Raw genomic sequence first — 18,676 nt, forward strand, 5'->3', positions numbered from 1 at the left:
CTCTTCACTGTGTGCCCTCTGCATCACCCTCATCCTGATGAGCAGGATGCAGCTCAGGGTGAAACACATTTCACGATTTCAGCATGAAGGCAGAGATATTCCCTCCAGTCCAGCCCCTGACTGAATGTGGCATCAGCATGGGTTGTGTAACTCCAACGGATGGAAATTATAAAAGAAAGAGGGTTAGGGAGTCTCTTAAAAGCAGTCTTTCAGAGTTTAGGTCTATCTTTATTTCCATGCTCAGTCTGAGCTTTGATGTTTCCCTTCTGAAGCCAGAACGAAATTAGATCCTGCTGACCGTAGTTTTGTACATGTGTCGCTAGTTCACAAATCTTAACGTTTTATTGAGGCCTTTTGCGTGCAATGATGTTCTGGTTTTGTTTGGGCACGTTTAATTTAGAAATTAACATTTATCTAAGTGTATTATTATTGTAATTGTTGTTTTGTTGTTAATTATCATTTGATTTGATGCGTAATCTTGCAATGCTGACATTTGTTGGCAGTTTTGGAGAAACCCTATTGAAATGGTCATTCAAATTGAAAAGCTGACATCTTGCTGAACATGTGCTGAACATTATATTACATTTTAGATAGCTGACTCTACTTTTGAATCATATCGTTTTTCCTGCTGCAATTTCACCCTGAGGAAAACTAGACTGGATGGGAATTGAATGACTAGTCATCGTTCTAGTCATAATTTACCTATTTATTATTTATTATTCCTCCACTCCAAGTCCCATATTAACATATTGGTCCTTTTTACCTGCTGGAGTGCATTAAGTAGAATCTGAGTCCGGTTAAGGTTGAATGTAGTTCGTCAATCTTTGAGCCCACATGTCCACATTACATGGACGCATAGCTTCATCAATCCCAGCGAAGGCTCTCTGTAGCGGTCTGTGCTGCATTAGCCACTGTCTCATAAGTCTCCAAATAACCTTGCTCCTGGGGTCCAAGTTCCCAACTCCATGCCAATTAAGAGCTTTTGTATGGTAAGCAGATCCATTCCCCCATGCCTGGTGGAATCTGAATGTCTTATTTCATTTTAATTCCACTTTCAATCATACTGTCAGATGGACATGATGCAAATGGCATGTGACAATTCTGACCCATTTGGAGGTCTTTCCTAACAGTGTGTGCCTATGAACGATTCCTTACTGACCGGGACTGGCCCAACTGATCGTGGATAAGCTGCCTGGCAGCATCCCCCCCCCCCGCCTCGCCCCTATCCCACAGGGGTCTCTCGTCCTAAGGGCTGCCCGAGCTGCAAGTTTTCATATTTACAACATACAGGCAGAAAAACTAGGGCCAATTAACCTGATGAATGATCACTTAAATCAGTGCTGTTGTTAATGGGCGTGTTTTTCTGTTAGTGCTGTGTGTGTGTGTGTGTGTGGGGGGGGTGTTTTAACATTTTCATGCCGTGTGTGTGTGTGTTTTTTTTAAACATTTTCATGCCGTGTGTGTTTGTCTGTGTGTGTGTGTGTGTAGGTGAGTGCTTTTCAATTTTCATGCCGTGTGTGTGTGTGTGTGTGTGTGTGTGTGTGTGTGTGTGTGTGTGTGTGTGTGTGTGTGTGTGTGTGTGTGTGTGTGTGTGTGTGTGTGCTGTCCCGGTGGACGTGAACTCTTTACCTCAAGTGCCATGCTTGACCCACTGAGCTATAGCAGAAGAGCCTTTGAAATAAGAGATTCCCCAGCCAGGCAAAATATTCTTTATCAACGGGTCAAATACTGGCATAATATAATGTTAGCTACGTATTCAGGGCTAGTTTGGCTGGGGGCGCTGGTTTTATTAAAGCTACTTTCAACAGCTGCCGTCTATTTAAGACCTGATTTTTTGGGCGGGAATACCGAAGGTCCCTGCAACATGACCCAGAAGGAAAAAAAAACAAAAAAACAAAAAAAACAAACCTCTGTCGAGCATGTAAAATATCAAATTACACGGTGCCGTAATCTCCTTTGCAAAACCTCAAACCCATCTTTCCGTCCTCAGCTGCGCATTATAATCAACAGAATTCAAGACGACAAACGTTTCCTGACCTGTTCCCATGGCAACCCGCGCCGGGCCCGAAATTACCGCAGTTATCCAAACGTTAGCGCCAGTTACGGGTGGTCGGGATCGGAGGCCAACAAGGTTTTAGCGTGTCAGCGGGGGTCTCCCAACTGAACTCCCGAATGCCTTCAGCCTCTCTTGCTCATAAGGTAAGCCTTTTAACACACACGCCACTCTCCGGCAGGTCACGTCGAGGTCTGCAAGCCTTTCGCACGTCCGCTGCTAATGAGGTTTCAAAAACCTCGGAGGAGGGTGAAAGGAGCCTGACCTCCGCTCAGAAACCTCAGGCTCTGGAGGCACGGCGCAGTGGTCAAATCACTTATGACACAAAACCGCAGAACAATGCGCAGTAGTCTGGCTCGGCAATACCCTGTGAGGGCTAAGTGCTAGCATAGCACTGGGGAACAATCGAGGTTTGCCTCAGCTTTTCCCCTCCAATATGCTGTCTTCTGTAATCAGCAGGATATATTTGAGTTCTTGTTTATGTTTGGCGGTCGGTAAATGCTTATCTTTACTGTAATTGTCTCATAGTGCTGCGAGAGTGTGGTCGTGGTGAGTGTGGTCGGCTCAGTCGAGGGTGCCTTTACTTCTTTCAGATAAAGAGCAACTTTAATGCCCTCAGTTTTACACATACTTCGAGTTCTTAATTAGCCTATGATAATTTCTGGAAGCAAGTTTTGTGCTTTAGTTAAAAACAAAATCATATTAGTCAAGGTTGTAATTTTGACAAAAAATGGCCACTTTTATCAAAATCTCCAAAAGCAAAGCATTCAGTAAATGCAGTGGTTGGTTATAACAATAATAATAACAAAAATCCACAAATTATATTCATACTGCAAAATGGCATTTTCTTCTTTATCTTATTATTATGTGATTATATCAATATAATATATAACATATTATCGTACAACATAATAGTGAAACAGAAATACTGGTATTTAAATCATAATGGATGGATGTTCAGATTTATTTTTCATCCCTTTTTTTCTCCCAAGATCTGAGTGGGGGGGGGGGGGGTTTAATTATCAAAAATTCTGAAGAGAAAAAAAAATCAATTCAACTCTTTTATCTTTATGCCCCATCACTCCCATTTCTTTAGCATTATCAGTGGTGATGAACTGACTTTCTTGATGATTAAACCCCAAGTTAGAGAGGTCAATGAGGCATCTAAAGGGGAAAATGACATGAAAAACTGAGATATGCTACACCATCTATATTCACTGTTTTATAACAGTTATAATGGAATTGAACAAACATACCAAAAAAAACAAAACAGGGTAATAACAGATCTCTTTTTTATTGAGGAGAGTTGAGTTGGGCTTTCCATTTTTAGAAAATAAACCAATGACAATATTACAAATAATGAAATTGTTACATCATTCACAGGGTTACAGTCAATATACATTTATACAGAAATACAGGATCTCCCACATTAAGTCACAGTGGTCTGAACCAGCACCGGGCTACAGCGGGCAAGGGTAACACATGGGAATCCCCTGCCTGCTCCCCAACAGCTAGAGTGGCAGTGCAGGGTTCAGGGGCAGAGGTGGGCAACACAGGAGAGCATTGGGTGATAGGGGACATGGAGTAGCGGGCGGTGCCTAGTGGTTATAAAGACCTTCCATTAACCGCAGGGTCAGAGGCTCCGTTCAAGCAAAAGCCCCGTGTCCTGTCCAAGTGTCCTCTCGCAAGACACTGGGGAAAAAAAAACACCTCCTCTGCCATTACATATCGTTGGATTATGGCACCAGATAGAATTGTAATAGTGTAAATATCACTCATGGAAACTACTTTTGACCACCGCAGCAGCAGAGGGAGCTCTGGCACTGTTATGCCGGGGACAATCAACAGGAGCCATTTTCTATGTTCAAGTGCCTGCCACAAAGGAAGCCATGCAGGCTTCTGTTCTGACCAAATTTGGGTGGCGTTCAAAAACAGCCCACTGGGTACAGCCGGGCACAGTCTGTGTTTATGCACACTATCATGTAACAGTAACATTGAGAGTTAACAGTTTTCCTCCATCCTTCAAAAATTGGCACGCAGTTGACAGTAGACATCTCTGCACTCAGATATATAGTTGAACCAACAACTCAAACTGGTTTTGCTTTGCCTCAAAAACATCTGCTCATTTCCTTGGAAAATGAGCCATCGAATGTAATGGCAACAAATATGCATCCATGAAATGGCCATTTGGGATGTGAAACTAGATCACCGTGATCTCATGACCACGAATGATACGGTATCTGCATATGTAAAACACTGCTTTTTATGGAATTTGAAAAGTGGTGTTATGCAGTCGTTCCCACTATAATGAAATGATACAATAACATGACAACTGTTGTGAAATATGAATGTAAAAAGCAGTTGTCGGAATTGCATTGAAGGGTTGAAATAAGCCAACTGAGGCATGACTACCTTGCCATATTTATTCATCTTGAACTTGACTTAACAAAAAATATTACCATTGCAATATATGACCATGGCAAAGATAGAAACCGACTGATTTCCACCTCAACTCAATTACAGTCATCTTAAAATTTGACTTAATTGTCAGATTTTGGGTAGGCTGAAAAAGCATGATCAACACTGACACATACGTAATTTGCATTGCGTAAGAAGTCATTTCATTTCACAAATAAGATCACAATGATAGACATACAACACGTATTAACGTTATGTTTTTGACTGTGTAAAATTTTAACTTGTCAATTGTTGGATTGGAGTGCTCACAGGGCTTTTTTTTCATGGCTTAGACTTTGTTGGACTGAAAAAATTCGAGAAGCATGGCCATCTTTTCTCCCTCTTGCTCCTTGCTCAAGATGAACAGGCACAGATCTCAACAAAATTGTTCCGTGCCCACAAATTCAAAAGATAACCTCAATAAATGCTTGACGCAATGGTTTTCAACTTTTCTGTTAAGACACCCCACGTCCAGTCAAAAGGTTTTTATGAACTACATTCCTTATCAAAAAAATTTCAAGCACGCAAAAGCTACCCTATCAGGAAGAATTCAACAAGGCTATTCTCTTAATAGCTGCAGAATATGTAGAGTATGCAGCAAAGAGTAAATTCCGCCTTGCCAGACTTAGATGCCCATTGATTAATATGTCCACCACACCTCACTCGCTGAAAGTGAATGAATGTTTCAAACAGCTACTCGATGCACAGTTCAAGGATAATCACTTGATTAATATCTCACTGTCTTGGCAGTTTACAAGGACAAGCGTCTTAATGAGCTTCAAAGCAGATAGTGCAAAGCCTTGGGTCTGTCTCCAACGTCCGCCCTCTGCCTTGCTTCTTGAATGAAAGTAATCACAACTGTTTTTCTTGATGATCGACTTTGTTTTGCCATGTGACAGCACACTGACTCAGACTACAAGCGCCTCACTAAACAACACCGATGTGCTGTTGAATATTTTCAGTGTTAGGAAATGAAGGGAAAGAGAGACTGAGCTTTATTCAGAAGTAAAACGCTCGCTGGCATCGGTGGCATATGGGTCATAGCGTCGATTCTCGCCAGCCTCTCAGCTATGACTAACAAGCTAACAGTGTTTGTAATTCTCCTTCTCCGCCTTCACATGTAATAAATCTCTCAATGAAATATTAGTTGTGATGTGTTACACGGCAGATGGAAAAGAAAAGAGGGGGGGATGATGAAGCAGAGGAAGGAGTGGAAATGCAGCATTAGAAGAACGGAGATCCCCTACATCCCCTGCCTGTATTTACACCTTCAAATAGCTGCAGAGGATAAAACATGGGATGGCAGTGGGACACTAGTTGAAGTTATCACATATATAATATTATCGCACTTTCTTTACCCAGAACCTTGTTGCTGATACTCATTATGGTGGCACCGTGTGGAAGAAGTACTACGAGCCCAGGTACACAGCATGATATCTGAGGACACATGTAGCTACGGAAGCATTGCCCAGTCTTGATGAACCCTTTTTTTTTTGACAAAACCAATGGTATGTACACTCACCACCTGCCAGGGAAGGACAAATAACAACCAGCCCACTGATTCAAGATTATTTATCTATTAGAGCCAGTTTGCATGCTGCTGTTGCTGCATTTCATACTGGCAAAGTGATAGCAAACAACTGCTGAAAGCAACCGTGGAGCTCAATGGGAGCGGTGGACAGCCGATTGATAGGCATGTAATCAAGGTGATAAAAGTGGCCTGGACACAGTTGCCTGAGTCAGCATGAAATACCCTCCGCTTTGGCTGGACACGTCTGACCGATGGAGCACAGCTAGATGTCTGTCTCTGGCTGTCAGGGCTGCACGGCGCTCGGTCTCCGTCTCATCGGCTCAGCCCTGTAGGACCTCTGCAGTGCTGATAAAATTTATTGGCTGTGTTTGTGAACCCTGTGTTTCACCATTTGTAGTCTTTAGGGAGTATTGAGGTTCAAAGAGCTTGCTCGCTCTCTATTGTAAACCCCCGTCTGAATCTCTTTTCGCCCAGAACCCATTCACTCCATTGCCCATGACAACACAAACGATGATTGACAGCTCTCCATTCATCAGACATTACTTTTCACAGAAAACCATACAATAAATGTAAATATATTGTCTATAAAATTAAAACACAAACCTGCCGCAGGGCAGTGCCCTGCTTATGTACATGGTTTTGTGCACCAACATTATTCATAAAAAAAAAAAAAATCAAATAATAAAAAAAATCAAATTGAAGATGGAAGATCCAAAGAGTTTTCTGGGTGTCAAACAGAAGACTCCGTGTGGAAAACCCTAATGATAATATTAATCATAGCAACAACAATAATAATAATAATAATAATAATAATAATAATGATAATAATAATAATAATAAATCAAAAATATCAATAAAAGCAATTATATGACACATTGCATTTTTATTTTAGAGTTCAATATCTGTCTGGCTGTGAAAGCTCATGATTATGTGTGAATTGACCATGTAGTATCAAAACCTCAATACCTCACCATAATTTTTTTTTTCAAAAGGAAACCTCTGGAAGAAGAAAAAACACTAAATATAATGTAAGCACATTATACTCTGTAAAGTGGGTCAAATCCAAGCTCTGACAGAACAGTTCTAGTAATTACAGTAAATCAAAGTACTGTGAAATCAATCACTCACTCAGCATGCTATGAAAACACCAGCCTCGATGATTTAGGAGCAACTGTTTGGTGCACACCTCGCACACTTGTGCACAAACATTTAGGAGTCTGCGTGCGCACGTATGCACAGACAGACACAAACGGCATGCACATCTGCATGCATACACACCTGATCATACTCACACACACACACGCACATACACGCACTCACGCGTACACCCACACACTAAAACATACACACACACACATTCTCACATGGTGCAGTTACAAAACATGGGGAAATGCTATAACACGGCATACTTTATGTGCAGGAAGTCCTTCTATGTAAACAGTGGAGGGAGATTCACTCTAAAACTTTGATCCTTTCTCTAGGTATCTACTGAAGTATTGTGTTTATTGTTTTGTTTTCTTTTTCCCCTCAAAATCCACAACTAACATTTTTGCAAAAATAAAGAAAAAAAACCTAGTGGTGACAACAAATATATCCCCCCCTCTTGTCATGCTAAAGGTCAACTCTTTTTTCTTTTTTTTTAATATTATTCCTGAATAATTACAGTTGTAGCATCTATTTTCAGGTCATATCTTTTTACGGTGTGTCAAATGCATTTGATATGTACAGAATAATGACTGCGGTGCAAAGGGAAGTAGGTCCATTTGGCAGGCTGTGAAGTTTTCACTGAGGAAAGATATTGTCTATAGTGAGAGGAAGAACGGTGAAAGGGAATCTTCATCACAAAATTTCACACAGTAACAAAAAAAAAAAATCAGTTGCAATGCGAAGGAGTTTCTTTTTCGAGTGTTGATTTGAATTTGCAAAGAGTCTGAATGAATGTGTTTATGGCAGCGGTCTATCTCAAAAAGATGTCCATTACATGGGTTTCAATTTTTTTTCCTCCTATGGAAAGGGTTGGGAGTGCAAGTTAGGCTCCTTGGTCTCTTCTGCATTTTGCCTCTCGCTAGGCAAAAGAGAATTGCGTTTCCTCAAGATGTCCAAAACGAAAACGGCAAAGAAGATATCCGAGCCTTTTTAGAGAAGATTGGTCTTGTCTCCTCAACTTTTCTTGATTTCTTTTTGCCCTTTTAAAGGGTAGCTTTCCTACTCAGTTCATCTAGTGTACAACCTTATATATCATCTATACATCTATATAGACTCCTTGCCTTCTTAGCATTTTTTTTCCTTTAAAAAATTCTTTACAAAATTTCTCAAAACGAAAAACCAAAATAAAAACAAAAATAAACCCTTCAACATAAAAAAAAAAATGGAAGATTGAAAAATTGTGTTGCTGGTCAGTTCTAACCTCCCATGCTCCTGGCTTCAAGTTTGGGTGGTCGCAGGTCCTCTGACTTCTTATCACATGGATTTGCCTCCCACAATCCTCCAGAGCTGATGCAGTGGGCACGAGGAGAGACTTTGGGTGAAGGGGAAAAGGAGAAGAGGGGTGGAGAGAGGATCTGGGGAGGACCGCTAGCCTGGTAGGAAGCACAGGTGAACACACACACGCGCACGCACGCACGCACGCACACCCACACACACAGAAAAATAAAAACACACGCACGCATCCACTCCATCCTCCGCACCCAGAGACCAGCATCCCAAAACCCGTTTTTTTCCCCTCTGCTCTGCCTGGGGAAGGTCAAACCTCCACGGACTGGATCTGGTTCATCTGCGCCCGCATCATCTGGACACTGTTGAGGATCTTCTTTTGGTGGCCCGCTAACGTCACACCCACCCTCAGGATGTCGCTGTGGTGTGAGACAGATGCCAATTTTTGTGAGTCAGGATTTTTGTACCTTACCACTGATGAGAACTAAGTGAACTAGCGAATACCTTTCAAAAAGTTTGATTTATTGTTTATAGATGCCAGATGAATGGAGATGGTTTAATATTGCAGTGAAATGAGTGCCAGAAAGACAACTGAGTTTACTCTTTCTGTTGCAGACAACTGACTTGGCACTGCACAAATTGTCCTAATAAGGTAGAAAACCAAATCATATTGTATTCCAAGCAGGCAAGAACAAATGCTATTAATCAAATGACTTTTTGACCCAGATCTGACACAGAAATACCATTTCTTACAAAACAGTGCAAGATATTAGTGTCAGTAAATTCCTCTCAGCTCCAGAAATGATCACTTACTCATGCTATATTGCTCAGCCTCTTTAAGACAATGACATTTTTGTCTCTTCTCCACATTAAGATATGGTGGGTATAAAAAAGCATTCTTTGTCACATAAATAATTAAAAGCATGCACACTTGTTCAGGTACATTTTTAAAGGTGAGATTCTTAGCTGGAGGCAGCCGGTGAAACAGAGACTCTCCTATTTAATAAACAGCTGCAGAAAATGTCTTTGACCCTAGGTGGCATTCTTTAGACGATTAAACCCACAGATTTTTTTTTCTCTCTCTCTCTGAATGTCCTGCACAGCCATGCATATTCTCATTTCAATCCTTTAACCTGGGTTTAAGGGAAGCCTGGTAAACACATGGCACAGAGTAAAAAGCTCTTGTTATAGCTTGGAGCCATTGTGCCTGCTCCTTGGCCTTTCCACTGCAACGTTACGACCTGCTAATTCCATGCAGTGCCGTCAAAGTCGGGTTTACGATGAGCCAGGGCTGGGGCCTGGCACTTGAACGGGTTTTAGGATTAGGTGGGACCCTTCTAAACAACAAAACCGCCTCTAATCACCATTGTCATCATCATCACCCCACCCACCCTATCTCCATCTCTCTCCCAGAACCAGGTAAACTGGAGATAACGGGAACTTACTCCATTGTCATCTGGGACACCACATCAAAAGTAGTAAAGTCGGCACTGGCAAAGTTGTCTTTGTACTGGCCCATCTTGATGGCGTCCAGCCACTCGTCCACCGTGCTGAAGCTGGAGAAGTCCGGGACACTACGGTCCAGGAGGGGGAGGTGGACACTGGGAGGGGAGAGAGACACAAATATACACAAACAAAATAACACTGATTCTCTCTGAACTTTGTTGATTGGAAGACATCAAAGTTAATTATGATCGCTTGTGTATGACTCAGAAATGAGTTAATACAATACAGCAAATGTTCAAAAGGCCAGACAGCAATACAAAAGGCTCCTTCTCGTCTTATTCATGAGCCAATATTTTCCAAACTGATTAAGATTGCCTTCCAAATGAAGTGATAGGCTTTGGGGAGCCAATATATCTACCCAATGTCTGTGGAAAATCTGGTCCTTGGTTGTGTGCCCCGCCACAAAGCACAGACAGGGATAATGGAAATCAGTAAGCCCTGGCTCTTAAAAGAAACTAACACCCAGAGCAGAGAGGCTTCAAAATGTTTTTGTTTAGAAAATTGTGCAACTGCTTCAATTCAAGATTTTGCCTAAAGCGTTCATGGGAAGGATTTGATCTGTCAAACCAAATGGCTTGCATTTATATAACCACTTGGCGCCAAGAGAAACAAGACACTGTGTTGGGCGAACGTGAACTGCCCCACAGATGGCACTGCACCAAAAGCACACATTTCCTGTCAGGGAGGAGGGCCGTCCTTACATTGACAGGAAATCAGTTGCAATAGATTGTTCTAGATTTTATCTGCATCAATGTGAAATCATGTTAAATTCCAAGCCATGTGAAGTGGAATGCCTGTGCAGACAATATACAACACATACTGTACACTCTCTCTCTCGCTCTCTCTCTCTCTCTCTCTCACACACACACACACACACACACACAGAACCATGAGTGAACGAGAAAAGATGGCACCTGAGACATAAAAAAAGTTGTGTCCATTCATAAGTAGCACACTATGTACCATTTGGTGGTCTCTTTTAATCCAAACAAATTTACTGTATCATGACTTTACATGCTATTTTGCTTTGGTGGTCATCGTGGGTTTCTAACCCTAAACCTCTAAAGCCTGGCAGTACAAGGGCCCCAACTTATTGAGCTAAAGGTGCTGGCAGGCCAACCTGTGTAAGCCACATACTTTGCTCAAATATATTTGCAACTTACCCCGAAGACAATGGTGTCATGGCCTTCAGGGTGTTGGGATTGCGGATCATCTTGTCCAAGTTGTTGACAATTTGGCTGAACTTGGGACGGTTGTTGCGGTCCTTCTGCCAGCAGTCCAGCATGAGCTGGTGCAGGGCACTGGGACAGTCCATGGGTGGTGGCAGCCGGTAGTCCTGCTCTATGGCATTAATCACCTGCAAGGGGAGATACAGATCTCTAAGGGTCGCTATGAGGCTCTACGAGGGAGAAGTGGAGCAACAAATATGTTGGAGAGAGTAAAATCATATTGTAAAGCATCTTCTCGGGCTCTATCAGTGCTCTGAATGTGTGGTATATTGTATATGTTGGACTACTGGCTGTCAATGTAGGCTAAAGGCTCCCTCAGGGGTACTCCGTGTGGTGCAAGAGGGTCCCCAACAAAATTATGCTTTGTTAACTTCCACTAAATTGAAACAGCCTAGCACTTAATGTAATTAGAGATGGAAAAGTGAATCGTTCAAAGAATATTCACTGCACTAGTGAAAATGTATATACCATTAGTGGACACTATCGAGGTTTTGTCCCGATAGCAACTACAATGCAGTCTCTCCATGTGCATTGTAGACTGTGACACTGTTTAATTCTTTCTTTCTTTTTTTTTTATTTTCCCCCCTCTTTTTCTCCCAATTGTATTTGGCCAAACCCCACTCTTCCAAGCTGTCCCGGTCACTACTCCACCCCCTCTGCCAATCCAGGGAGGGCTGCAGACTACCACATGCCTCCTCCAATACATGTGGAGTCGCCGGCCACTTCTTTTTCACCTGACAGTGAGGAGTTTCACCAGGGGGCCTTGCACGTGGGAGGATCACGCTATTCTCTCCAGTTCCCCCTCCCCCCTGAACAGGCACCCTGACCGACCAGAGAAGGTGCTAGTGCAGTGACCAGGACACATACCCACATCCGGCTTCCCACCTGCAGACACGGCCAACTGTGTCTGTAGGGATGCCCAACCAAGCTGGAGGTAACACAGGCATTCGAACCAGCGATCCCCATGTTGGTAGGCAACAGATTAGACCGCCACACCACCTGGACGCCCCTGACACTATTTAATTCTTAATTAAGAACAACAGTACTAACAAACTCCCCATATTGAGGACAAGGGGAAAAAAATCTTTTAGAAGACTTGTTTGGAGTCAGTGATGGGAAAACGTTTTATGAACCACTGGTGTAGATGCTCCTAGCATATGGCAAATCTGTTGGAGGAGGGTTGTTGAATAATATTTAAGTTTTAGTGAAGCAATAACTATGTTCACAAAAGAGCATGTGTAGTTTGAGAAGGACCTTACACTGATACTGGTACTGATAATGGATTAATGTGTGTTTTGGTTTAACGACTGCTCCCTTAATGAATCTCTAACTAGATCATCTACGCCTTTCTCACGGTGACTGTTTTAATTTGCAACGAGTGTCATTGCCAGAGGGGGAAAAAGAAGGTCAATGGCAAAAAGAATTGTATGTGCTGCATAAACATACAAGACACATATACATTTATAGAAAGGTACAATTTCTCCCCTTGGAATAAAGAAATCACCACCACATTTCTAGACTGGACCTGATTGTGTTATACTCATCGGCTGATTCTCTCATGACATCTGCTTCATGCCAATAATTTAGCAAGCTCCTCTTGCCCTCTCTCAGCAGTGGCTTCATCTCTATCTGGCATCAGTGGCCTTTTCAAAGTATTTAATGCCTCCTTTATAAAAACCACCTAAAGATAGTGCTGGTTCCTACCTCTCGGTGCACAGTAATGTTGTTGATAGAGGGGGACACAGAGGTGGTGCATGGCTAACAGAGTGGAACAACCCGAAGGACACTTCTGACGAGGACCCACAATCCCTTGCTCATTATCAGGGGCCATTAAAGGAGCTCCATTCAGACCCAGATTAATCTCATTCATGAGACCTTCAAACGAGGACCCCGATGGAGCAGAAACACTATCTGGAGCTGCTAATAAGATAACCGTTGAGGTCCTCAGTCCCTCTTAGCACATTAGCGTTCACACTTTCAATTTCAAACTATTTTCATTATCTCTCCCCCCATAATTTGCTCTCTTCTTCACCACCCAGAGGGAGCTAGGAAATGGAGGCTCCAGTCAAGAGCAGGGATACTCTGCTGAGTGGTGTCGTGCATTTCAAATTATCTGATTATCTCCCTCTGTTAAGCGTGGGGGGATTTTCGTGTGAAATCTGTGTGTTTAAGCCTTTGTTTAGCAAAGGGAAAGTGGATCCAATGGCAAAATGAATGTCTACTGCGTTCAAGGCTCTAATGGAATTCAGGAAGAGAAAAAGTGTCAATATATAATGATTAATTGTTCAAAAGGAGGAGAAGAAGAAGGTTCGAAGTTCAAAAACAATTACAATAATGATGGTAGACTAGTTAAGCAGGTACATTCTGACTGGCCATAGCTCAATAAGGCTTATAGCCGTAGGCACCATTGTTTGATATGCAAAATTTGTTTGAGGGGAAGATGACCACAGAGTTAAAAACCATGACAGTAACGGCTGCAGCCTGTGCAAATACATACGTCCTGATTGGTCATGTCCCAGTAAGGCCTTTCTCCGTAGGACATGACTTCCCACATCACGATTCCGTAGCTCCACACATCACTGGCGGAGGTAAACTTCCGGTACTGGATAGCTTCGGGGGCAGTCCATCGGATGGGGATCTTCCCTCCCTGTGAATGATAAAGGAGGGAGGGACATGAGCTCAGAGAGAGAAGCAAGAATGAAACCTGACCGTCAGTGTCCTGGTTCTAGAGAGGATTCACGGCAACAATGCCAAATGTAACCCACACTGGGCGATGGAGACCAACACAAAACCCTTGGCAGGGAAGTGTGGGACATGAAATACAGGAACATGAAGCGGAGGAAGAGGGGGTGAACAGGTAAAAAAGGTGTAGCAATCTAACCTTGATATTCAATCAAACCTCCTGAGACCAGATAAGTGGGCTTCTCTACATCAGGGATTTTTTTCTATAGTTTTAGATAAACCCTCTGTCACAGAAAAGTAACACAAATTGAATGTCAAATAATTGAAATTATCTCTCTGTTGAGTGTAGGGGGATTTTTGTGTGAAATCTGTGTTTAAACCTTTGTTTAGCTAAGGGAAAATGGATCTAATGGTAAAATTAATCTGTAAGCACTTTAATACATTTTTGTTGCCCAACATCGCATATAATATGGGGTGGCATGGCTCAGGAAGTAGAGCGGGTCGTCTAGTAATCAGAGGGTTGCTGGTTCCATCCCTAGCGCTTCCAGAAAGCATGTCGAAGTGTCCTTGAGCAAGACACTGAACCCCAACTGCTCCTGATGAGCAGGTTGGCGCCTTGCATGGCAGCCTCCACCATCACTGTATGAATGTGTGTGTGAATAGGTGAATGTGAGGCATACATTGTAAAGCGCTTTGAGTGGTCAGTAGACTAGAAAAAAGCACTATATAAATGCAGTCCATTTACCACTTACCATATCTATCTAGTGCTACATGCTGATAAAAGCAAAATACCAGTGGCCCTAAGTTTCTGTGTGTGTGTGTGTGTGGGGGGGGGGGGGGGAATAGGCACATGCCAGGCATGCTGAGGACATTGTTTCTTACCAGAGCACTGGTGTAGGTGGGGTCCGATGTGTCATCCTCCAGAAAACGCGACAGTCCAAAGTCTGACACCTTGCACACAAGGTTGCTGTTGACCAAGATGTTGCGGGCGGCTAGGTCACGGTGGACGTAGTTCATGTCGGAGAGGTACTTCATACCTGAGGCTATTCCACGTAGCATGCCCACGAGCTGGATCACAGTGAACTGCCCATCATTTTGCTGGGGGAATAAATAGGTAATTAAATTAAGTTTCCTTTATTAATCCCCTTGGAGAAATTCGGTTACTGCAAATTAGCCCATCCTAGCTGTGATCTGTGTCGCCAGGTGCAGTGGGCTGCCACCTTCATGCAATGCTGGGGACCAACTCCAGTTCTTTTCCCATTGACTTGGTCAGGGGCACAGATGAGAGTATAAACCCTAACATGCACGTTTCTTTGATGGTGGGGGAAACTGGAGCACATGGAGAAAACCCACTGCAGACACGAGGAGAACATGCAAACTCCACACAGAGGACGACCTGGCATGAACCCCCAAGGTTGGACAACCCTGGGGTTCGAACCCAGGACCTTCTTGCTGTGAGGTGACAGCGCTAACCACAGGGCTACCATGCTGCCCAATAATAAACACATGAATACATATATATCACATTAAAATATGGCATTGGTTTCTCAACTCCACTGTTTACATATTATCCAAAAGAGGATTCATACATTGCACTCAACTCGAAGGATATTTTCTATTTTTTAAAAATTTTTAAGTCTTTTTTATATACTCTATGTATATTATTGTTTTGTTGAATTTCTTTTTAAGTCTCCATTTTAGAAATGCGCACCTCAAAATGTTCTATTACTATTGTTGTTGTTTTCATTATTATCATTTTTTCACCTTGGCTGCAGCGGTGCTTGTTTGCACAGTGTCTACTGACAAAGCATGCTGTTTCAGAAGTCTCCTAACAAGAGATGACACAGGGACTCCATCCCCCTTTGCTTTCATGCAGGATAGTATTACTTCACCTCTCTAAAGAGCATTCACCAGCATGGGGCCTCCTAAAAGTACTCCCAATTCCACACCAGTAGTGGCGCACTTGCCCACCAAGTTTGACCTGTCAGTAATGGCGTGCATTGTTCTAGGCGCAACAGGGCTGGGCCACACTAAGCTGGGTCTGGCTGGCTGTCTACAGCTGTTCCCCTCCATGGTTTGGTGAGGGCTTTACCCCATGTGTAGGGAGCGTCTGGAGCTGCCGTGCAGCTGTGCCGTCCAACTGTGCACACCTGCACTCTCGCCACCACCCACCATGAGGCCCAGCAAACACAGAGGATTCCTGAGGATCGCCGGGCATGAGAGCATGGGCCTGGGTGTGGACAGACGGAAAAGCTCAGCCTGGTGGCCCCGGCAGGGGATGGGTGGAGATTTTGGAAGATGAGCAATCAAGGCCTGAGCTTGGCAGAATATCCAGCCAGCCATGTTAACGGTCCGTGTGACCACACTTCTTGTCTGTCTCTCCTCCAAAGACTTTGCAGCTCATTAGCCAAGAGGAGCCTTCTCCTCACGTTGAGGCTGCTCCTCCTTATATACCACAGCAAATTAAGCTGCATGGTTTATTCATGAGGCTGAAACCTTCCTCACAAATACACATCGCCTCCTAATCCCTGCATAGTGTTTGCATATACTTTAATTGGTGAGATCCTTCCAAAGTCGATGAGGTCAGGTTAGCAGAAAGTGGGTATTGGAAAATAAATTGCGGTATTTGTACTGCTCTATAAACCAAGGTATGAGCTCTATCAAATGTTTTATGCCAAATAAATACTTTTGTTCGCTTAAAACTTAACTTGCCTCTTGTTATCTCCAGTTACCGTGAGTGATGGCCTTCTTTGTCAATCCAACGTACCCCCCTTTTTTCCTGCATTTTTTTTTTTTTTTGCCGGAGCAGCAGGAAAGACGATGCTGGGGCAGGTAGCTCGGTACAGACTACAGATATCATGGTAACCCCCCCCCCCCTTCAGACCAAGCTTTCTTAAGAGAACAGACATAACAGCTTTGTGTTTGGGAGGCTTTGACGTTGTCAGCAAACACTGTCATAATCTGTCACTGTGAGGTGCCGCAGAGGCTCTTTGTTGTTTTGAATAAAAACTGCTGTCAAATATGTTTAGCATACATCTTCACATAGACACAAACACGCACCCTGCAGTAACTGATCAAATTCAAGGGTGCTTTGTGTCTCCGAGGTCAGAGCCAAAATGCAAATGCTGTTTCTGGACGACCCCCCTCGCACCCCCCAACAGTACCCTGAGCTTTACACTGACAAGTGTTTTCTTTCTAGAAGATATTTATGATCTGCACAATTCACAAAGGAAAAAGTTTCATAGCGTTTATAATATTTATTTCTTTGTCTTGAGAAGTTCTGCCAAGTACTGAATGATTTTGTATAATAATCTGCAAGTGTCATATTAAGTAAACTTGGCTGCTGGAGAATACATCAAACTGAATGCAATGATACAATTAATAAGAAAAGATAAAATTGTAAACTATCCATCCATCCATTATCCAAGCCGCTTAGCCTGCTCTCAGGGCCGCGGGGATGCTGGAGCCTATCCCAGCAGTCATTGGGCGGCAGGCGGGGAGACACTCTGGACAGGGAGCCAGGCCATCACAGGTCATTATTATAATTTTTCTTTTTTTTTGCAAAATTTCCTTTTTTTAAATTTTCTTTTTTTTGTAAAATTGGAAACTAGTTCAAAGTTAAATTATGAATTTGGTGTATTTGGGAAGCTCATTTGGCACCTCCATTGTACTTGTTTTAGTCCACAGTATTAGTAATAATGTGAAAATGTACATCTTTAACACAATGGCATTGCATTGTACTTGCAATGCATAAAATGTTCTCACAAGTTAACTATTTTCTGTTTAAACCTTCCCATCAATAAGTAGTTTGACTGAAAACTTGTTAGCCTTAGCAAGAGCTTTGTAGCTTGCATATGCATATACTCTATAAATCATGGGTAATAAATGGTTCCTGACATATTTTTTGAAGTCCGAATAAGAAAGAATGTTTATTTTGCCACAGATTATGTATTTCCAATTTCCATAAATCAGCAGCTCTTTTCTGCACAGTCCAGAAACACGATGAGACCAATTAGTGGGAATGAAAGCATGTGAAGAGCCAGCCATATTAGTGGAGAAATGTTCTTATTCCACTGACATGATATAACAGACAGCACGGGATTGTGTGACAGCAACATCTTCTCATCTCATAGCCAACTTCATTTTCAAACATCTGACACTTCATTTTAACTCTTGCAAATGATGTGAATTATTTATGTTAGCTGAGCATGGGGATGAGGGTGACTTCTCTGGAATGTCGCCTTTGGAAGTTGGATTATTCAAATGTGAAATATAACGAAGTTGTGATTGCTTTATTATGTTTTTTGGGGGGGGGTTTAGAATGAAGTGTGGAAAAAAATAAGTATGTAGTTGCTACATGTGTCAGTATACTGCATGATGTGCAGCTGAGTGGTGGCTTACTGTGGTGAAAATACAAAGCAAAAGACATATCGAAGAGCAACTAAACTCTATAGACCTCAGAAACTGTCAAGCCAAGCTCAACTCTGTACTCCCAAGAAGTTGAACGTCAACCAATAATTAAGCAAGACAGACATGTGAGCATTAATAGTGGAGTGTGATTGCAAAGAGAGAAGGATACCTCTGAGGAATTGGTGATGGACGCTATATTAACCAAAGCAGAGAGATAGGAATTACACATGATTAATGCTCTGAATACTAATGTTCTCTTGAACTGCATTCGCTCAATAGAAATGTGTCTTTGTCTATGTCTATTGTATGTGTGTATGTGTATGCTATCACTGCCCACACAAGGTGTTTACTGCTCTCTGCCTGTGTTTGAACGGT

The 18,676-nt window shown here is 42.6% G+C and overlaps 1 protein-coding gene across 1 annotated transcript in view; it reads right to left on the reverse strand.

Moving 5' to 3' along the window:
• Nucleotides 1-8,784: 8,784 nt before the first annotated feature.
• Nucleotides 8,785-18,676, reverse strand: part of ephb2b (eph receptor B2b) — a 162,791-nt gene continuing 152,899 nt past the window's right edge. Inside the window, 5 exon segments of the mRNA XM_056273628.1 lie at nucleotides 8,785-8,893; nucleotides 9,920-10,075; nucleotides 11,144-11,337; nucleotides 13,707-13,856; nucleotides 14,774-14,989. Of these exon segments, the coding sequence (XP_056129603.1) occupies nucleotides 8,785-8,893; nucleotides 9,920-10,075; nucleotides 11,144-11,337; nucleotides 13,707-13,856; nucleotides 14,774-14,989 (825 nt within the window).

The sequence above is a fragment of the Lampris incognitus genome, chromosome 2 (genome assembly GCF_029633865.1).
Source record: "Lampris incognitus isolate fLamInc1 chromosome 2, fLamInc1.hap2, whole genome shotgun sequence".
In the NCBI taxonomy this organism is placed as follows: Eukaryota; Metazoa; Chordata; class Actinopteri; order Lampriformes; family Lampridae; genus Lampris; species Lampris incognitus.